Source organism: Jaculus jaculus, chromosome 6 (assembly GCF_020740685.1).
Source record: "Jaculus jaculus isolate mJacJac1 chromosome 6, mJacJac1.mat.Y.cur, whole genome shotgun sequence".
NCBI classification, from domain to species: Eukaryota; Metazoa; Chordata; class Mammalia; order Rodentia; family Dipodidae; genus Jaculus; species Jaculus jaculus.
In genome coordinates, this window is record NC_059107.1 from 94,314,202 (window position 1) to 94,337,059 (window position 22,858).

Below are 22,858 nucleotides of genomic sequence, written 5' to 3' on the forward strand. Positions count from 1 at the left end.
CCTGCGTGGCCTGGGTCCCTGCCAGCCTGCAGAGTGTGGACAGGGGGCACCTGTCTTCTCCATAGCTTCCTTTCTTCATCTAGGGAGTGCTTTTCTCCTGGAAGCCAGAGCTGGGTTTTCTGTGCGGGAGAGCAAGGTATGAAGACCCAAAAGGGCTTGGCTCTGGTTAGGCTTCAGGGTTGCAGAGGCCAGCGAGGGCTGGGGAAGCTCCCTGACTCCCCTGGGGAAGGGCTGGCAAAGGGCGAACGTCAGGCTGCTGTCCTGCTCCCTGCCAGTACCCAGGAGGCGTCGCCGCCCAGGCTTTCCCGAGCGGCGCTTTCGGTGCGCAAAGCCGGGCTGTGGTTTAGGAGGCCTGCAGATGCACGTCGTTGCTGCCTAGTGTCCAGCCGACTTCTCTCAGTGCAAGGGCCCCGATGAGCCCTAGACCATGGTCAGAGAGCAATACACACACACACACACACACACACACACACACACTCAATGTTCACAGGCTCTGGATGCAGAAGACAGGCGAGAAGGCATTTTCCGGGGTTGCTACAGGAGAAGAGCTTGCATGGTCGGTAGAAACTGGAAGCAAAGGAGTGCTTGGGTCTGTGTCATCCGGATATGGTTAGAGTGAGGTCCCGGGGCCGCGGGGAGCCGTGTTCTTTACTCGAAATCCCACAATACTGTGGCATGTGGTCAGTTTTCTTTTTAAATATTTTCTTATTTGTCGAAAGAAAAAGAGAGGGAGTGAGGGGAGAGAGAGAATATGAATGGGCACGCCTGGGCCTCCAGCCATTGCAAAGGAACTCCAGATGAATGCACCACCTTCTGCACCTGACTTTTGTGGGTCCTGGGGAATGGAACAGAAGTTCTTTGAGTTTGCATGCAAGTGCCTTCACCCCTGAGCCATCCTTCCAGACCTGGTCAGTTTTTAAGTATCATAAGAATTAAATACAGTTAAAAAAATTTTAGTTTCAAGCTGATATATCCTAGGTATGTTAGCTACATTTTTTATGAGAAAAAGAAATCACTTTTTACAAGAGGTTGAATGATTTACTAAGCAAAATTCATCCCAGGAAATCCATATATTTATTGAGAAAGAGAGGTAGGTGGAGAGAGAGAGAGGAAGAGAGAATGGGTACACCAGGGCCTCCAGCCACTGCAAATGAACTCCAGATGCATGTGCCCCTTGTGCATTTGGCTTATGTGTGTTCCAGAGAGTCACACTGGGATCCTGTGGCTTTGCAGGCAAATGCCTTAACCTCTACACCATCTCTTCAGTCCTTTAATGGGTTATAAAGTCTGTGAAACCTGCTTATTTTGAAAACTATTTCATTTATTTAGAGAGACAGAGAGAGAAAATGAGATGCCAGGGCCTCCTGCGCCTGCATCAAACTCCAGACACATGCAGCATCTTGTGCATCAGGCTCACATGGGAACTGGGGGTCAAACACCACCTATCAGGCTGTGTACGCAAATGCCTTTAATGGCTGAGCCACCTCTCCAGCCCCACATGCTGATTTTTAAACTAGTTCACTTTCTAGGCAGCAAGTGCCCTTCGCAAACCCAAGTATTTACTGGGTATTGACAAAGAAATAGCGAACCGTTCTCTTTTGAATTCGCATGTGTGTGGCGAGGAACAGACATGCATGTGTAGGTGAGTGTGCCCGTGTGTGTGTGTGTGTGTGTGTGTGTGTACTCTTGTGGAGGCCAGAGTGAACACTGATGTTCTCCCCAGTGTCTCTCCATCTTGTTTTTGAGCTAGAGTCTCTTGAACCTGGAGCTCATGGATTAGGCTAGACTGGCTGGCTAGCCAACCCTAGGGACGCCTATGTCCACCTCCCCAGTGCTGGGGTTGCAGGCTCACGCCTCTGGGCTGTGCTCTCACTTTTGTGTCTGAGGCCGTGAACTTGATCCTTGTGCTTCTGCAGCAACTTCTGTACTGACTGAGGCATTTCCTCGCCACGGGCAGACAAGTTTACGTTAAGTACGTAGCAGAGTCGGTGTGGAATAATGCAGCCAATGGATGAAGTACCCGTACACTAAAGTGGAAACAGTGTTCAAAAAATTGATGACAGCACAAAGCAAATCACAAGATAGCCATGTTAGGCTGGAAAGATGGCTTAGCGGTTAAGTGCTTGCCTGTGAAGTCTAAGGACCCCAGTTCGAGGCTCAGTTCCCCAGGACCTACATTAGCCAGATGCACAAGGGGGCACATGTGTCTGGAGTTTGTTTGCAGTGGCTGGAGGCACTGGCATGCCCCCTCTCTCTCTCTCTCTCTCTCTCTCTCTCTCTCTCTCTCTCTGCCTCTTTCTCTCTCTGTCACTCTCAAATAAATAAATAAATAAATGAACAACAAAAAAAATAAAAGTCTATGGTTCGCGAGGTCATAAGCCCTTGCAGAGTAACAACTACAGTTGTCTTGCTAAATGGATATATCGTGCCCACCTAACTTCCCTCTAGGTACTTGTGTTTATGCTCATATAGTAAGGCTACTATCACTTTTGGCCAGAGAAACTTTTCAGATGCAAGTGACCACTGGGGTGACTCAAAACTCACCAAAGTGCTGAGAAGTGACAGTGGAGTGTTCAGCACTAAGTGAGACATCTATCTCTCTTATACCCTCTGTTGTAGACAGCTTCACGTTGCTGGGATGAACATCCAAACTGGGCACAGTTTAGGGTTAAGAAGGGGTAGATTTCAAGCTTGGAGATCTAGGGGAAAGTTCCACCAATGACAGAAGAAGCTGTTTCCATACATCTAAGTAGACAGAAGCTACCAAATAGCTTGTTTTTTGTTTTTTTTTTTTTTTTTAAAAAAAAAAAAGCTAGGCATGGTGGCACATACCTTTAATCCAAGCACTTGGTTGGGAGGCAGAGGTAGGAGGATCGTCATGAGTTCAAGGCTATCCTGAGACTACATAGTGAATTCCAGGTTAGCCTGGGATAGAGTGATACCCTACCTTGAAAAACTTAAAAAAAAAGGGGGGGGGGCTGGAGAAATGGTTTAGCAGTTAAGCACTTGCCTGTGAAGCCTAAGGACCCCCGTGTGAAGCTCAGTTCCCCAGGATCCACATAAGCCAGATGCACAAGGTGGCACATGCATCTGGAGTTTATTTGCAGTGGCTGGAGGCCCTGGCATGCCCATTCTTTATCTATCTGCCTCTTTCTTTCTCTGTCTGTGGCTCTCAAATAGATAAATAAAAAATAAACAAAATAAAAACCTTTAAAGAAAAAAGGTTGTAAAAACCAAATTCAGTGCTGCAGAGATTGCTTAGTGTTTAAGGCATTTGCCTGCGAAGCCTAAGGACCCAGGTTCAATTCTCCAGGTCCCATGTAAGCTAAATGCACAAGGTGGCACATGTGTCTGGAGTTCATTTGCAGTGGCTAGAGGCCCTAGGAGACCCATTCTCTCTCTCTCTCTCTCTCTCTCTTTCTGTCATATAAATCAATATTAAAATTTACAACATAAAAAAACCCAAATGCATTAAGCACAAATGGGCCAGTAAGCATCCTGAGCATGTTTGTTGTTGGTGTCTAGGAAAGCTACTGATTTCTGTGTGTTTATTTTCTATGCTGCTACGTTGTTAAAAGTATTCATCCAGCCCAGCAGTTTTCTGGTAGAGAGTCTTTATGGTCCTTTATGTATAGAATCATATCATCTGCAAATAATGGCAATTTGATCTCTTCCTTTCCTTATTTTAGAGAGAGAGAGTTGGCATGCCAGGGCCTCAGCCACTGAAATTGAACTCCAGATGTTTGTGCCATCTAGTAGGCATGTCCAACCTTGTGATTGCCTCACTTTTGTGCATCTGGCTTACATGGGATCTAGAGAATTGAGCATGGGTCTTTAGGCTTTGCAGACAAGCACTTTAATCACTAAGCCATCTCTACAGCCCTTGTCTGGATTTTTTGTGTTTCTTGTGTCATAATGTAGAAATTTTTGCATCTTGGATTAACTTGATGCTTAGGCTTTCTAATTATCTTCAGAATTCTTAGATGTGTAAATCCAATTTTGTATATCTCCAGGGTAGGAGCTTAAGGTGCTGGGTGTGGCTGTTTTATTACTCCCAGAGCAACAGCAGAAGTGGCCCTAGGTGTTGGGTTTGCCTTCTATGCAAGCATTCTAGTAGGTTGGGTGGAGCAAAATACAGGCAAATTCTAAAATTCTACTGAAGAATATACACAATCAAAACCAGCATGGGGTGTTTGTGTAAGAGTGGGGATTAAAGCAACCAGATAATCTAGCAAAGTCCCAGTCCCCAAGGGCGTGTGTTGCCCCATACCCTTGATCCTGTCAACTGCAGGGTTAAAACTTCTGGTCTGTAAAGGATACCAGGTTAGCCTGGGGTGAGTAAGACCCTGCCCCCGAGAATGACAGAAGAAGGCAAAGGCATTTTATATCAGGAAGCAACAAAAGACAACCCCAAAACACAGCTTACTTAAGAATGCCAAGACCAGCCATCAATCAGATCTAACACATAACCTGCCCTGACATGGAAGGTGTGATCAGTACTTCCAATGCAGGCCTCTATACCAGGTTTCGGGGCAGGTAAGGACCTGGTGTAAGTAGCCCGTTACCTTTTGGGAAGGCTTTGGTCTCTCCTCTGCTCCTGCTTAGTTGGGTTCTTCTTCACTGCGCTGTGGGCTCAGCTAGGCTGGCTGGGTCGGTGGGTCACTGCTCTGATCACCTGTGCTGGGTGCTGTGTAGGTGAGCTCCCTTCCCCAGGTCTCCAGGGGGTCACTGGCACTGGTGCTTGGGGGAGGGGAGGCCGTGGAGGGTAACTGGAGCTGTGTAGCTGGTCCCCGTGATCCTATCCTCAGGAGCCACTTTTTGGCTTTGTAAGGAGGCTGGTGTGATTGGAGAGCTTCCCCACCTGGGTTCTGCTCCTGGAGTCCAGACATGTAGCTCTTCGCAGAGACCGGGACTGGGACCTCTGATTCTGGCTGGCTGAGTCATCTCTGGGTCTCTCCTGCTTCTCTGCTGTGGCTGATAATACCTTCTACACCTTCACTTTTTGGTCGAAGAGTGTACTATGGTTTTTTTCTGCTTATTTCTTCTCCTAGGCTGCTTTGGCATGGCTACTACACAGCTTTTATTTATTATTATTATTATTTTTATTTTGGTTTGTCGAGATAGGGTTTCACTCTAGCCCAGGTTGACCTGGAATTCACTATGTAGACTCAGGGTGGCCTTGAATTCATAGCCATCCTTCTACTTCTGCCTCGCAAGTGCTAGGATTAAAGGCATGCACCACTATGCCTGACCTCTACACAGCTATCTCAACTGGAAATCCCAGGATAGTCTTTTTAAAAAATATTTTATTTATTTATTTATTTATTTGAGAAACCAAGACATTTGAGACACAGAAAGAGAAAGAAGCAGAGAGAAAGAGAAAGGGCGTGGCAGGGCCTCCAGGCACTGCAAGCAAACTCCAGACGTGTGCATCTGGCTTTATGTGGGTCCTAGGGACTTGAACTTAGGTACTTTGGCTTTGCAGGCAAGTGTCTTAACCTCTAAGCCATCTCTCCAGCCCCCCAGGGTAATCTTAAACTCACAATAATCCTCCTATGTCAGCCTCCCAGGTGTGAACTGCTCTGTCCAGCTTATGTTATATTCCTTTTTGTTTAGTGGAGGATGCGCCAGGGCCTCTAGCCACTGTAAATTGAACACAGGATACTTGCACCATTTTTTTTTTTTTTTGCATCTGGCTTACAAGGGCAGCTTTGGTTATGAACATGGACAGGCTGGCTTTGCAAACAAAGGCCTTTATGTGCTGAGCCATCTTCCTAGCTCTTACATTCTTGATGATTGTTTGTTTTTTGAGATAGACTCTAGGTCTAGCCCAGGATGACCTAAAATTCATTATGTAGTCTCAGGCTGGCTTTGAACTCACAGCAATCCTCTTACCTCTGCCTCTTGAGTGCTGGGATTAAAGGCATGGGCCACCACACCCAGCAGAGGGAGAGATTGAGAATGGGTGCACCAGGGCCTCTGCCCACTGCAAACAAACTCCAGACATATGTGCCACTTTGTGCATCTGGTTTACATGGGGCCTGCAGAGTTGAACATGGGTTCTCAGGCTTTGGAGGTAAGCGCCTTAACCACTAAGCCATCTCTCCAGCCCCAGCTCTTATATATTTTTTTTGTTCGTTTTTGTTTTTCAAGGCAGGATCTCACTCTAGCTCAGGCTGACCTGGAATTCACTATGTAGTCTCATGGTGGCCTTGAACTCATGGCAATCCTCCTACCTCTGCCTCCCGAGTGCTGGAATTAAAGGCATGAACCACCACGCCTGGTGCAGCTGTTATATTCTTAAGGAAATGAAACTAGACAGAAGCATTATAGAGTTAGAACCAGTCATGTGTGGAAGCAAGTAAAGAGAGAGAGAGAGAGAATCCAGGGACTAGAGAGATAGCTCAGTGATTAAGGCACTTGCCTGCAAAGCCTAAAGACCCAGGTCCAATTCTCCACGTCCCACATAAGCCAGATACACAAGGTGGCGTATGTGTCTGGAGTTCGTTTGCAATGGCTAGAGGCCCTGGTGTGCCCATATTCTCTCTCTCTCTGCCCTTTCTCCCTCTCTAATAAATAATTTAAAAAGAGAGAGAGACTCCAAAGTCTCTAGCTACTGCAAAAGGACTCCAACTGCATGTGCCACTTTGTATGCCTGGCTTTACATGGGTACTGGGGAGTCGAACCTGGGTTATCAGGCTTTGCAGGCAAGTACCTTTAACCATGAGTCATCTCCCCAGCCCACTGCTGAATTTCTTTCTTTCTTTTTTTTTTAACAGTGAAAGGTTTATTAAGATACAATAACTTTTTTGCCCATGTCTTATGCTAGTATATGTTGGGGATTTATTAAGAATTTAAAGAGCAAAAATAAGAGTATTAGGACCTAAAAACAAGAGCTTAGGAAACAGAAAATGGTGTGACTTGTATGGGAAATATGTTGAGGAACTTTTGGACTCCACCCGTCACATGGGGTCAGCAGTTCACCTGCAAATACTCGGAAGTGTTTGCTTGGGGACACTTTCTCCCTTCCTCCGGCTATGCAGGACAAAAGGGCATAGTCCAAATGGCCGCTGGACTCCTGCTTTGAACTCAGTCTCTGTTGCAGTCAGGTTCTCATTGCTGGTAGAAATCACCCAACCAAGAACAGCTTGTGGGGGTGGGGGGGGGGGAAGAGGCTTATTTTGGCTTACAGGCTCAAGGGGGAAGCTCCATGATGGCAGAGAAAATGATGGCATGAGCAGAGGGTGGACATCACTCCTTGGCCAACATAAGGTGGGCAATAGCAACAGGAGAGTGTACCAAACACTGGCAAGGGGAAACTGGCTATACCTCCCATAAGCCCGCCCCCAACAATACACTGCCTCCTAGAGTGTTAATTCCCAAACCTCCAATCACCTGGGAACCTAGCATCCTGAACACCTAAGTTTATGGGGGACACCTGAATCAAACCACCACATTCCATCCCATAAACTAATAACCATCCATGATGTAAAGCACTGCTGAATTTCTTGAGAGAAGGACCAGAACCTGGCAAGACATTTGATATATATATACGTGATATTTGATATGAAATGGAAATAGCAGAAGAGAATAAAACCAGTAAATTTAAGTAAATCTCAAATATCACTGGTCAGGAAATGCAAATGCATACACTTAAGAGAGGAAACACTGCTGTCAGCTGACGTGAAGTCCTGCTGGCCCAAGGGTCCTGGGTGACACATGGATTGGTCACATAGGCTTTTTGTGCCTCTCATTTCTTTGATTTGCTCCAAGAGATTTGGCAGTTTTCCTGTTTCAGTTGCCTTGTTTTCTTGGCTTATGAAAGATGGTTGCTTTGAATATATTTCAGGAACCAAATGGAACATCATCTAATTGTGGGTCTTTTTCTTTCTCAGGTCCTCTAATGCTCTTGGTGGGTTTTACAAAAGAGCTTGGAAATCTGGCCAGTCCTGGGTCAAACAATTTCTATCATCCCTGCTTCCTGTGCCGTTTCCTAGCTTTCCCGCAAGCACAAGAACCTTCCCTTTCAGTGAGCAGAAGACTTCACACATCAACCAGCCTCCTGGGCATTGATCAGGCCTAGTTGCCCACCCCTTTCCACATTCACAGCGGAGAAGGTGTCAGCTGCCACCCTGCCTGGTCAGCAGTGGCTGCAAGAGGCCTTTTGATTTAGGAGATGTTAAAATCGGGGAAAAAAATATGCAGCCTAGAATGGATGAATCAATGTGTTGAAGGGAAAAGCAAAGTCAGAAAATTACTATTTATGGAGGCAGAGGAAGTCTTTCATACATGCATAATTTGTGCTGAAAATAAACAGCGATGTATTTCAGGGACACAGAAGAAAATTAGGGAACAGGTCAAATGAAAATATCATAGAATGTCTAAACTAAATGCATTATGCTTGCTGGAGGTCACTACTCACTAACCTGGTAAGAAGTGGGGTGGCTTCTGAATGACATGGAAGCTGGCAGATGGTTAGCAAAATGGCACATATAACACTGGCTTCTTATGGTTATTACCAACTTTTTCCTGAGCGCCAGATTAATACATGCTTATTATACTGTTAACTGACATGGATTATGTGTCACACACAATTTACAAATAGTATTCAATATGTAATCTTCTTTTAAAGAACTTTTTTTTTGTTTGTTTTGTTTATTTTATTTATTTATTTGAGAGCAACAGACAGAGAGAAAGAAAGAGGCAGAGAGAGAAAGAATGGGCGTGCCAGGGCCTCCAGCCACTGCAAACGAACTCCAGACGCGTGCGCCCTCTTGTGCATCTGGCTAACGTGGATCCTGGGGGATTGAGCCTCAAACCGGGGTCCTTAGGCTTCACAGGCAAGCGCTCAACTGCTAAGCCATCTCTCCAGCCCTAAAGAACTTTTTAAAAAATTATTTATTTGCAAGCAGAGAGAAAGAGGAAGTGAGCACTCCAGGGCCTTTGGTCACTAGAAATAAACTCCAGACACACGCGCCACTTTGTGCATCTGGCTTTATGTGGGTATTGGGGAATTGAACCTGGGTTGTTAGGCTTTGAAGGAGAGTGCCTTAAGCACCGAGCCATCTCTCCAGCCATGAAGAATTTTTTTTTGGAGGGGGGTGGTTTGAGGTAGGGTCTCACTCTAGCCCAGGCTGACCTGGGATTAACTGTGTAAACTTGGGGTGGCCTTGATCCAACTACCTCTGTCTCTTGAGTACTGGGATTAAAGGCGTGTGCCACCATGCCTGGCTTCTTCCTTTTTTTTTTTTCGAGGTAGGGTCTCACTCTAGCCCAGGCTGGCCTGGAATTCACTGTGTAGTCTCAGGGTGGCCTCAAACTCACAGCAATCCTCCTATCTCTGCCTCAAGTGCTGGGATTAAAGGCATGTGCCACCATGTCTGGCAGAAATCTTATTTTCTTTAAAAAAAAAAAAGTTATTTATTTATTTGCAAGGGGAGAGGGTGGGAATTGCCACACCAGGGCCTCTTGTCATTAGAAATAAACTCGATGCATGAGCCACTTTGTGCATCTGGCTCTACCTGGGTACAGGGGAATCAGACTCAGGCTGTCGGGCTTAGTAAGCACCTCTTCAGATTCAGTATGTAACATGCTTTTTTTTTTTTTGGTTTTTTGAGGTAGGGTCTCACTCTAGGCCCAGGCTGACCTGGAATTCACTCTGGAGTCTCAGGGTGGTCTCAAACTCACAGCATCCTCCTACCTCTGCTTCCTGAGTGCTGGGATTAAAGGCGTGCACCACCATGCCCGGCTCAATATGTAATATTCTGACCAATCAATTGATTCTCACAGAACACCTCTGTTGATTTTTCCGCACTCCATGAACTTAACCAATCCACGGTTGTTGTGCTTGACAAATTAGTACGGTTCTGACATGTATGTTGGTTGGTATTTTGTTTATATCCATGAAAAGGGCCAATGTCAAAGAATACAAACATGTTAGAATGCCACCCGTTGTTAATGATGTAAATGGTTTCACTAAACTGGGTAAAACAGTTTTCTAATATTCGAGGAATATTTCCTTGGTGTTTTGCATTATGCAAAACATTACAACAGCTATCAATATCAAACCCTTAAATTTTATATTAACATGTTCTCACCACATTCTAAATGCTAGTCAACAAAATGCTAGATTAAGCCATAATTTGTAGCAAGTGCCAACTGCTGTGTTATAAATACTTGTGTCTGGGGCAATTTCAAATTATCAATGTGATCTGACTGAAGGTGGACTTGGGAAGGTATGAGCAGTCCACAACACTGCCCATGTTTTCCTCATACAGATGGACACAGGGAGGTAACTATATGAACACTGTAGGCAACAGTGAAAAGCTCTAATAATAACTGAGGGGCTATTTCTTTTAGTGTGTATGATCTTAAGTATAATTTGTTTAACTACAAGCCTACTTTTTTTTGGGGGGGGGTTAAAGTAGGGTCTTACTCCAGCCCAGGCTGACCTTGTGGAACTTACTCTGTGGTTCTAGGTTGGCCTTTGCCTCCTGAGTGCTGGGGTTAAAAACATGTGCCATGAAGTTTTTAAGGATATTTTTAATTTATTTGTACGGAGAGAGAAAGAAGAATATGGGTACGCTAGGGCTTCTAGCCACTGTGAATGAACCCCAGATGCCTGTGCCGTTTTGTGCATTTGGTTTTATGTGGGTGCTGGAAAACTGAACCCCGGTGGTTAGACTTGCAGGCAAGCACCTTCGCCACTGAGCCATCTCTCCAGCCTCTTCCCTGTAAGTCTACTCTTTACAAGGCTGCCTTTAGCAAATGCTCACAAAATCCCTCAAGTTTAGCTGTCAGTTCCTGTAAGCTTTGTGAATCAGCGCTAGTACACCTCTACTTTGGAGCCAAACAACTGGAGGTTTTTAAGTAACTTTACCAGTCCTCTGTTCTCTAACCATGGATGATGCACTTAGCCTCTTCAAGCCCAGTTATTTCTATACAAGGCAAACAACACCTATATCAAAAAGACTAAAGATGAGAAGATAAAGTTTGAAAAGTGTCAAAATAAACACAAGGTAAGGACAGAATATTGTTTCCCTTCGAATCTTTCTTTTGTCCAAATCCATCTGGATACTGCTTTTCAAATTTTTAAAATATACTTTATTTATTTATTTGTAAGGAAAGAGAGAAAGAAAGGATATGCCAGGGCCTCTGGCCCCTGCAAATGAACTCCAGATGCATGTGCTACTTTGTGCCTCTGGCTTTACCTGAGTACTGGGCAACTGGTTCATTAGGCTTTGCAGGCAAGCACCTTAACCACCGAGCCATCTCTCTAGCCCAAGAATACTGCTTTTTAATTTATCTTCCCAGACAGACATATTGCTGTGCCAGTTCTGTGAGTTTAAAGTGGTATTAAGATCATGTTTATAATCCCAATGTGCCTACAGAAATGGGAGGCCAAGTCAGGAGAGTCACAAAGCTTGTGGACCAGTAGCCTGGCATTTGCAACAGAAAAAACAAGAGTGACTCTCTCAAACAAAGTGGAGGGATGGACACCCTGAAGTTGTCCTTTGACACTCACACCATGGCACATTGTACCCATGTGGGATTGTATTCAATACAGAGAGAGAGAGAGAGAGAGCGAAGGAATAAGAAAACGATTATTAAACTCCATGTTCTAGCACTGGGGAGGCTGAAGCAGGAAAACGCTGAGTTTGAGGCCAACCTAGGACACATAGTGAGGTGCTGTCTTAAAAACAAAACACATGAGGCTAGAGAGATTGCTCAGTGGTTAAGCCCCTTGCCTTCAAAGCCTAATGACCTATGTTTGATTTACCAGTGCCCACGTACAGCCAGATGCACAAAGTGGTGCGTGCATCTAGAGTTTGTTTGCAGTGGCTAGAGGCCCTGGCAAGCCCATTCTCTTTCTCTCTACTCTCTGTCTCCTCTATATATCTCTCTCTCTGCTTGCAAATAAATAAAAACACAGGGGCTGGAGAGATGGCTAAGTGGTTAAGGTGCCTACCTCCAAAGCCTAATGACTTGAGTTCAATTCCCCAGTACCCACATAAAGCCAGATGCACAAAATGGCATGTGCATTTGGAGTCTGTTTGCAGCCGCTGGAGACCCTGGCACTCTCATTCTCTCTGTAGCCAGGCATGGTGGTGCACACCTTTAATCCCAGCATTTGGGAGGTAGAGGTAGGAGGGTTGCCATGAGTTTAAGGCCACCCTGTGACTTCATACTGGATTCCAGGTCAGCCTGGTCTAGAGCAAGACCCTACCTTGAAAAGAAAAACAAAACCACCACCAACCATAAAATCCACATCTTATAATTTGATTTTGACATTCCTCCTCTGGGGGTCTTCAGGGGTATGTCTGCACTCCAAGTACAAATCTGTAGGTGTCTCCCCCTTACCGTGTGGTCCCTTCCTACTCAGATCTTGTTACCTTTGCTGCCTCACTACACTTCTATGAGGCACCCCTGGCAGAGGCTCTCATAATATCTGACAGGTGTTGGATGTTGGGGACATGCCAGGGACTGTACCGTGTGCTTTATATACACTGGTCCCGTTAATTCTTCCCATTCTGCGAGGGTTTGAACCTGAAGTGTGTCCCCCAGGCTTATGTGTTGGAACACTTTACGCCCAGCTAGCAATGCTGCGTTAGGAAGTAACAGCATCTTTGGGGTGTGGGACCTGCCTAGTGTATGTTTATCACGGGAAGGCAGGCCTGGGAGGAGTATAGCCCAGCCCCATTTCTAATCTCACTCTACCTCCTGATCTGCCCAGGTGTGAACAGAGCCACAAGCCCCCACACCCTGGGCAGAGCCAGCCTAGCCACCATGCATCTACTACCGCTGGAGTCCCAAATCCTGTGGTCTGGTTGCAGAATCTGGGCTCTTAGACATCACGTCCCAGTTACTGCCTGAACAGTTACCCTTTTGAGAAATTAGCTTTGTTTAATGTTAATGGTGTGTTTTTGGATTTTTTTCATTCCTATGTTTATATGCTTTTTTTAAAGCCAGGCTTCGCCTCCTTAGGACATTATAAAACACCTTCCTATATATCCATGTGCCACAGTAGGCACTGGGGATTACATCCTCTGATAAGTACATTACTAAACACCATATAGTGGAATACTGTGCAGCTAGAGCAAAGAACAAGGAGGCTCTTTATGCATGGACATGTGAAGATTTATGAGATAAAAGTTAAGCACAAGTGGGGGGGGGGCGAGGGAGGGAATTACCATGGGATTTTTTTTATAATCACGGAAAATGTTAATAAAAATTAAAAAATTTAAAAAAAAGTTAAGCACAAAGGACTTTATATACTACCCTGTTGTGTAAAGCACGAGGGACAGTAAGATTGTTTAAAAGACCTGATCTTTATCATTATGAAGTAATAGTAAGTGCCAAGGGCTGGGGATGGAACTCAGCGGTAGAGCGCCTGCCTAGCATGTGTGAGGTCTGGAGTTCAGTCCCTAGCATCATAAAAACATCCTCTCTCTCTCTCTCTTCCTCTCTCTCTCTCTCTCTCTCTCTCTCTCTCTCTCTCTCTCGTACACACAAGTGCTGTAATTAACATGTAATGGAACTTGACTGAAAACAAAAAAACATTCAGAAACCTTCACAAATCCCTGAAATAATGAACCCAGTTGGAGCAGAGAAGAGAAGGCCAGCTGATTAAGGAAGCCCCATGTTCTCCTTCCAAGTGGAGAGCACAGAAAATGGCTTCCAGCAAAGGATGGTCTTTCCCAACCTTCCTCACGTGTGGGGGAGTGTGACTAAGTGCTGGCCACTGGGAGTGTGCTCAGCAGTAACGTGCCCACTTGCCATAAACCCTTTCACAGGACCCAGGTCCTCTCCTCCTGTCTGCTGACTGTAAGTCAATCAACGTCCAGGCTGCTCCGAATGCTGCCCAGAACAAAACGACTCTGCGCCCCGTCCTCCAGCCACTTGATATGGGAACTGAGATGCCATTGTGTTTGGCCCCTGGGATGCCAGTGTTTATCTGTTATTGCAGCTTGTTTTGCTTTCATTAACATGCCACTCCAGTGTACAGTTTCCCCTCGGGGTAAATGTGTACGTGTGTGTGTGTGTGTGTGTGTGTGTAGTATGTGTGGTGTGATGTGTGGTACATATCTGTATGCATGCATGCATGCACATGTGTGCACTTGGTGCACATCTGCAGAGGCCAGATGTGGGTGTCCCTCCTCCACTGCTCATCCCTGAGATGGGGTTTCTTAGAGTCCAGAGCTTGCGGCTTTTGGGAGCCACGGCGATTTCTCACTCTCTGCTCCCCGCAGGACTGCGCTTGCGGGAGCACGTGGTCGCGGCCAGCTGTCTTTGTGGGTGTTGAGGGATTGAACTCGGGTGTCTCAGGGCCCCCCAGGCCCTTGTGCTTGTGCAGGTAGTCCTCATCCACTAAGCCATCTCCCTAATCCCACTGGGGTAGAATTTCAAGCAAATTTCTGAGACTATTAACAATTCATCTTACTTAATAAGCATATTTTATATTTGCAGGAACCCTCACAAATTACTTTCTTTTTTTTTTTTTTTTTTTTTTGATTTTCCAAGGTTGGTTCTCACTGTAGCCCAGAATGACCTGGAATTCACTATGTAGTCTAAGGCTGGCCTCGAACTCCCACTAATCCTCTTACATGAATTACTTTTTTTTTTTTTTTTTTTTGGATTTTTGAGGTAGGGTCTCACTCTGGTCCAGGCTGACCTGGAATTAACTCTGTCATCTCAGGGTGACCTTGAACTCATGGCAAATCCTCCTACCTCTGCCTCCTGAGTGCTGGGATTAAAGGCATGCACCACCACGCCTGGCTACTTTTTATTTTTTTAATATTTTATTTTTATTTATTTGATAGAAAAAGAGGGGGAGAGAGAGAGAGAGAGAGAGAGAGAGGGAATGGGTGCGCCAGGGCCTCCAGCCACTGCATACGAACTCCAGACAATGCATCCCCTTGTGCAGCTGGCTAACATGGGTCCTGGGGTATTGAACCTAGGTCCTTTGGCTTTGCAGGCAAATGCCTTAACTGCTAAGCCATCCCTCCATCCCTAAATTACTTTTTAGATGTGTACCCAATGCCTAGAGATAGACCTTCCTGAACACAAAGATGGCTTAGCGGTTAAGGTGCTTGCCTGCAAAGCCAAAGGATCCCAGTTCAATTCTCCAGGAGCCATGTAAGCCAGATGCACAAGGGGGAGCATGAGTCTGGAGTTCATTTGCAGTGGCTGGAGGCCCTGGCATGCCCATTCTCTCTCTCTCTCTCTCCCTATTTCTCTCAAATAAATAAATAAAACTATAATTAAAAAGAAAGAAACAGAATGGTCTGAGACCTCAAAGGACACTCCAGTTATCCCTTCCCAATCATAATTTCCTTCCTTCCCACAGGGAAGCAGCCACTATCCTGACCTCTGTGATGATCTTTTGTTTGCTTTTTTAATAATTTGACCACCAATGTACAACTCTTAAATGATAGTGCATCTGTTTTTGAATTTTATGCAAAGGGAGTAATCTTGCATCTCCTTTCTGTGTCCACTCACACTTCTGGGCGTCAGCCATGCTGTGTGACTTCTCCTTCCTGCGGGGTCATTGGAAACACTGGAACCACTGCCTTCCTTGAGTGTGTGTGTGAGGGAGAGCACACACTTTCCTGAGGTTTGCACTGAGGACTGAGCCTGTGACTGGGCAGCGTCATGCTGTTTTGTGAGTGGGTGTGCCATTTGATGTGCCCTCCAGCAATGGACGACAGTTCTTTTTATTGTTTATACTAACAGTTGGCAATTTTGGACTTCACATTTTTATTTTATTAAATTTTATTTTTATTTATTTCTTTTTGTTGTTGTTGTTGTTTTGTTTTTTCGATGTAAGGTTTCACTCTAGCTCAGGCTGACCTGGAATTCATTATGTAGTCTCAGGGTGGCCTCGAACTCATGGTGATCCTCCTACCTCTGCCTCCCAACCAAGTGCTGGGATTAAAGGCGTGTGCCACCATGCCTGGCTTTAAATTTTATTTTTGAGAGAGAGGCAGAAAGAAGGTGAAAGAAGCAAAGAGAATGGGCACACCAGGGCCTTTCGACTGCTGTGAACGAACTCTGGATGTGTGCACCCCTTGTGAGCATGTGCTACATTGCACACTTACATCACTTGCGTCTGGGTGTATGTGGGACCTGGAGATTTGAACAAGCGTTCTTAGGCTTCACAGACAACCGCCTTAACCGCTAAGCCATCTCTCCAGCCCTGGACTTCATATTTTTAAAAAATTATTGTGTGTGCATGTGTATGTCAGGTCTTCTTGCCATTGCAAATGAATGCCAGCTGCTTGTGCCACTTTTTGGTCCAGCTTACGTGGGTCGCTGGGGAATTGAACCCAGCAGGCTTTGCAAACAAGTACCTTTAACTGCTGAGCCATCTTTTTGACTTCACACTTTTTTTGTTAATCTGGCAGATATTTCATTGTGGACTTTATTTTTTTCCCAATGAATAATATTGAAAATCTCTTTATATGGTTAGTGACCAGCTAGATTTCCTCTTATGTAAAACTACCTATTTAGGTCACTTGCCTGTTTTCTAATGATACTCTTAGGTTTGTTTGTTTTTTGTTTTTCGAGGTAGGGTCTCACTCTGGCCCAGGCTGACCTGGAATTCACTATGTAGTCTCAGGGTGGCCTCGAACTCTCAACGATCCTCCTACCTCTGCCTCCCAAGTGCTGGGATTAAAGGTGTGCGCTACCACACCCGGCTCTTTACTCTTATTTGTAGGAATTCTCTCTTTTTTTGTTTGCATGTGCACATGCGTGTGTGTGGGGTATGTAGGGTGTAGTGTGTGATGTGACGTGACGTGGTGTGTGCACACATGTGTGCACAGCATGTGCGCATGTGAAGGGGCCAGAGAATGTAGAGCATCCACATTTTATTCATCCCCATGTTTCCTCAATGTGAGGTCTTTCACTCAATCCAGAGACACTGGGCTGGTTTTTTTCTAAATATTTATTTTTATTTATTTATTTTGTTTATTTATTTGACAGAGAAAGAGGCAGAGAGACATATATATAGAGAGAATGGGCACATCAGGGCCTCTAGTCACTGCAAATGATCTCCAGATGCATGCGCCCCCTTGTGCATCTGGCTTATGTGGGTCCCGGAGAACTAAACCAGGGTCCTTTGGCTTTGCAGGCAAACACTTTAAATGCTAAGCCATCCCTGCAGCCCAACTATGGTTTTTTTTTTCTTAAGAAAAATTTTATTCATTTATTTGCAAGCAGAGAGAGGGAAGGAGGGAAGAAGAGAATTGGCATGCCAGGGCATCTAGCCACTGCAAATGAACTCCAAATGCATGTGCCTCTTTGTGCATCTGGCCTTACGTGGGTCCTGGGGAATTGAACCAGAATCCTTTGGCTTTGTAGGCAAGTGCTTTAACCACTAACCCATCTCTCCAGCTTGAAAACTCAGAAAACAGCATTTGCAGTTCGACTGAAGCCCTGGCATGCCAATTCTCTTTCTCTCTCTCTAAAAAATATGAGAGCATCACTAATATATTACAGGCATAAGCATAAATATTTAGAGGGTAACTTGGTGAGCATAAAATATCCATTTAGCTAAACATAAGGCTGGGACTTATGACCAAACCCAGCCTAGTAAAATCTAGCTTTTAACTGGGTTTTCAGTATCAGGCACTAATTCCCTCCCATGGAGCAGGCCTCAAATCCAATTAGAGAGCAGCTGATTACCCTCTTAATAGACATGTCACTATTGCACTAGTGAGCACAATTTGCCCGACTGGCCATTTCACACTCAGCTTTTTTGTTTGTTTGTTTTTAGTTATTAGCAGCAGACAAAGAGGCAGAGAGAGAGAATGGGTGCACCAGGGCCTCCAGCCACTGCAAATGAATTCCAGATGCATGCACCACTTTGTACATCTGGGTCCTAGGGAATCAAGCCTTGAACCAGGGTCCTTAGGCTTCACAGGCAAGTGTTTAACTGCTAAGCCATTTCTCCAGCGCACCCCCCTCCCATTCAGCTTTTCTATGCGGGTGCTGGGGAGTTGAACCTGGCTGGTCTCAGACTCTCCCAGGCACTGTGCTTGCACGGCAAGGGCTCTTAACCACGGGGCCATTTCCTTAGCCCCCTTGTTGTAGGAATTCTTCTTTTAATATTTTCTTTATTTCTTTGCATGTGCGAGTGGGGGGGGGGGCACATGTATGCCATGGCAGGTATGTACGTGTCAGAGGGCAGCCCTGAGGGTATGTGTGCCCCTTTTCTTTCTTTTTTTTTTTTTTTGGTTTTTCGAGGTAGGGTCTCACTCTGGTCCAGGCTGACCTGGAATTAACTCTGTAGTCTCAGGGTGGCCTTGAACTCATGGCGATCCTCCTACCTCTGCCTCCCAAGTGCTGGGATTAAAGGCGTGCGCCACCACGCCCGGCAATGTGCCCCTTTTCTACCTGCTTTGCCTGCCACTTTATGGAGGTGCTTGGGAGGATCAAACTCACGTCTGCATGCTTTGCAAGTGCTTTTAACCACCCAGCCGTTTACCCAGCCCTAGATTGTAGGAATTCTTTTCTAAACTTTAAAAAAAAATTATTATTTATTTTATGAGAGAGAGAGAGAAAATTGGTATGCCAGGGCCTCCAGGCACTACAATCACACGCCAGACACATGCGCCATCTTGTGGCCAGCACGGCCTTGTGCTCATACATCACCATGTGCGTGTGGCTTATGTGGGCTCTAGGGGGTTGAACCTGGGTCCTTAAGCTTTGCAGGCAGGCTCCTTAACCACTAAGCCATCTCTTCTAGCCCAGGCGGACCTGGAATTCACTATGTAGTCTCAGGGTAGCCTCGAACTCATGGTGATCCTCCTACCTCTGCTTTCCAAGTGCTGGGATTAAGGCATGTGCCACCACATCCAGCAAATTTTTTAAAATTATTTATCAGTTTGTGCAGATGAGTGTGTGAGTGCGGATGTGTGCTTGCCACATGCACATGTGGGGGTCAGAGGACAACTGTTGGGTTGATCCTCGCCTGGCCACCTCATTTGAGGAAATGTTTCTTGCCTGGGATTATCACTCTGTGTTCATTGCGGTGTTTGTCACGAGCTTCCAGGGAATGCTCCCATCTCTCCTTCCCTCTCCATGTTGGCGTCAGCACGCTGGCAGGGTTGGTATGACAGAAGCCCACCATGACTTCTTTTCTCACGGGGGCTGGGAGTTGAACTCATACTCCAGTTTGAGTAATGATTACTTTACCCATTGAGCCATCTCCCAGCCCAATTGTAGTTTTTAAAAAATATTGTTATTTATTTATTTGCAAGGAAGGAGAGAGAGAGAAAGAGAGAGAAAAAAATGAGTGCTCCAGACACTGCAAATGAACTGTAGACACATGCACCACTTTGTGCATCTGGCTTTTCATGGGTACTGGGGAATCAAACCTGGGTTGTTAGGCTTTTCAAGCAAGCATCTTAACCACTGAGCCATCTCTCCCCACCCGAATCATAGGAATTCTTAGTCTTAGACTTACTTACCTGTGTCAATTATGTGTGTTTCAAATATTTCCTCTATTTTATATCTTGTTCTTTTCACTCACTTTACAGAATCTTTTGGAAAATAGCTCTCCTTAATTTTGTCATGTATGAATTTATCGTTTCCTTTATAGATAGTGCTTTTGGTGTCAAGAAATTCTGTCTTCTCTGAAGTTATGAAGTTATTATATGTAAAAGCTTTATAGTTTGGGCTTTCACGTTTGGGTTACCCAGAACTAGGGGTCTCATTTCTTAGTGCCCAAGAGTTACCTATATTTTTTGAAAAGTCTATGTCATTTCCCTTTGATATTCAATGATACATCAGGGTTCATATATGTGAGGGGCTATTTCCATTCTGTTCTACGGATCTGTTTGGATAACCCTGTGCCAATGCCATAGATCATATTCTCCCTCTCTCCCCCTTTCTCTCTCAGTCTGGCCCCTAATTCTAGATTCTCGTGCTCTAGCCTCCTGAGTGCTGGGGTTACTATGCCCACCCCCTTTTTGGTTTTCTTGCCTTTCTGTGATTCACTCAGCATATTGATTTGGAATGCTTAGTAGGCGTCCATCCTCAGTGCCAAGGGTGAAGCAGTGAGTAGAGGATATAAAAATCCCTGCCCTTGGGCTGGAGAGATGGTTTAGTGTTTAAGTCATTCACCTGCAAAGCCTAAGGACCCAGGTTTGATCCCCCAGTACCCACATAAGCCAGATGCATAAGGTGGTGCATGTGTCTGGAGTTTGCTTGCAGTGGCTAGAGGCCCTCACATGCCCATTCTTTCTCTACCCGCCCCCCTCTCGTAAATAATAAATAAATAGATGAAATTTTTTAAAATCCCTGCCTTCAATAACAGACTGCAGATGGGAAGGCCTAAGTGGAATAGGAATGGGAGGCTGAGGGGAGGAGAGGGCAGGGAAGGTTAGTTAAAACTAAGGCTATGTAGAAAAGCCATATGGAAGCAACCTCTTTACTTGCTAGGTAGTTAAAAAAATATATAATTTTGTGCTAGGAAGGTAGATTGCTCAGTGGTTAAAGGTATTGCTTGCAAAGCCTACTGGTCCAAGTTCTATTCCTCAGAAGCCATGTAAAGCCTGACATGCAATGTGGTGCATATCTGTAGTTTGTTTCAGTGGCAAGAGGCCCTGGTACACCCATATACTCTCTCTTTCTCACACACACATAGTATCTCAACTAAATAAATATTAAAAATTTAAAAACATACTTTAGGGCTGGAGGGATGGCTTAACAGTTAAGGTGTTTACCTACAAAGCCAAAGGTCCCAGGTTCCATTCCCCAAGATCCACGTTAGCCAGATGCACAAGGTGGCACAGATGTCTGGAGTTTGTTTGCAGCGGCTGGAGGCCCTGGTGCACCTATCTCTCTCTCTTTCTCTGTCTCTCTCTCTGTCAAATAAATAAGTAAATAAAACAATTTAAAAACATAATTTCAAAAAAGTAGTTTGAGCAGAAGTACCCTTAGTAGTTGGATAAAGCCATAAATTGTTATAGAAAAATCCCAGTGCTGGGGATGGGATACATCCCAGTGAATTGCTGGTCAGAGAGGCCTCTGAGGCTCCCAAAACAATACTCTTGGTTATCTACAAGGACTAGATAGTCAAATCCTGTTGTTGAAGATACCACATACTTGGGTTGCAAGACAGAGAGATCAAGCTGGAACGGAGATGGGAGTTGCTTCTGGCTAGCTTTCATAGAGCTGGAAGGGGATATGCAGGCCACTGAGGGAGAACTGTCATCCACCATCTTATTCAGCTATGGACACTGCATGCTACATCATCAAGCTGCCAGGCAAGCTGTGACCACTGGTGCGACTGTGGCCTGACTGGTATGGGGGTAACCAATTGCTGTCTGATTAGATTTGAGGCCTGTGCCACAGGAGGGAATTCATGTCTGGTCATGAAAATCTAGTCAAAAGCCGGTGGCTGCGGAGGTCATAGGCCCTAGTGGAGAAAGCTGCTAGTGTTGTTGGGTTCAATGGATCTGTTGTGCACATCAAATTGCCCTCTTTAGGGTTAAGCCTATAGATTAGTGCTGCTCTCGCCTCTGGTCAGAGAAGCGTCTTTTTGTACTCGGTGGTGGCTACCGGGAGACTCAAAACTCATCATATGCTGAGAATAAGTGACTGTTGAGTGCTCAGCACTGAATGAGACATCACCCTCCAAGGCGTACAGAATGTTGTGGAAGATGGGTCAGAAAGAATGTAAGAGTCAAGGATAGAGAGGAGTGTCTTGAAATGCTGTCTTCCCGACATGAAGTGGCCGCTGCACGCCTGACCTCACAATGCCTATTGTTACCTGCACAATATTGGGCCCATCAACACCCCATCATGTATGGTGGAGGAGGGCAAAACAGGACATCAAAGCAGAAGACAGCTGGGCATGGGTGCTCACTTCTAATCCCAGCACTCGGGATGACCCTGATTTGATTCTCAATAACTTATTTATTTATTTGAGAGAGAGATAAAAAGAGGCAGATAGATGGATAAAGAGAGACTGGGCATGCTAGGGCCTCTAATCACTGCAAACAGATTCCAGATGCTTGTGCCACCATGTGCATCTGGCTTACATGGGTTCTGGGGAATTGACCTTGGGTCTTTAGGCTTTGCGTGCAAGTGCCGTAACCGCTAAGCCATCTCTCCAGCCCTGTATTTTGAGCTAGAGTCTCTTATTGAGTCCAGACCTTGCCTTTTTTTTTTTTGGTGAGGTCCAACAATTCTTGGGGTCTCTGCTCCCCTATGTGACTGGGGTTACAGACACACTTGGCCACACTCGGGTATTTATGTGGGTCCTGGGAATTGAACTCAAAGTGATCTCACAGGTCTCCAAAAGCCCTTAGGCTTGCACAGGAAGTGCCTTTAACTGCTGAGCCAGCTCCAGCCCTTGATGACTTTTTCATTGCATCTCTGGGCTAAAAGTAAACTTAACCATCTCATTATTAGCTAATGAGGTCTCAACAACTTAATAAGTAGCTATGTGCTAACAATCAAGCCATTACTTTAAGCTGAAATTAAATACTATTTTAATTTTATTCTTAGATAACAGCGATAGCCTGCCCATGGCATGTGTACATCTATTGGGCACTCCACAGGTCCTCTGACATTAGGACCAGACTCGACACCACCAGCTAATATCTGTGTCATATTGATTTCCACAGTCTCCTCTTGTATAGTAAAACTGCTTAAAATCTAGCTTTACAGAGAGCTAATGCCATTTGAAGGAAAGCTTGTCATCTAATATTGAAAATGTGAACTCCCTTAAAAGTTAGAGGACGCGGAGTACATGACATGTTGAGTATCATTGTTTCACTGAAAAAGTCAAAACATCTCCCCAAACTTCTGGCAGTTCTGTGTTCTGGGTGCCTTGATGTACAGTTTG

The 22,858-nt window shown here is 45.2% G+C and overlaps 1 protein-coding gene across 1 annotated transcript in view; it reads right to left on the reverse strand.

Moving 5' to 3' along the window:
• Nucleotides 1–484: 484 nt before the first annotated feature.
• Nucleotides 485–22,858, reverse strand: part of LOC123461533 (basic proline-rich protein-like) — a 43,048-nt gene continuing 20,674 nt past the window's right edge. Inside the window, exon 5 of the mRNA XM_045152229.1 lies at nt 485–567. Coding sequence (XP_045008164.1) covers nt 485–567 — 83 coding nt within the window. The remainder of the gene's footprint in view (nt 568–22,858) is intronic.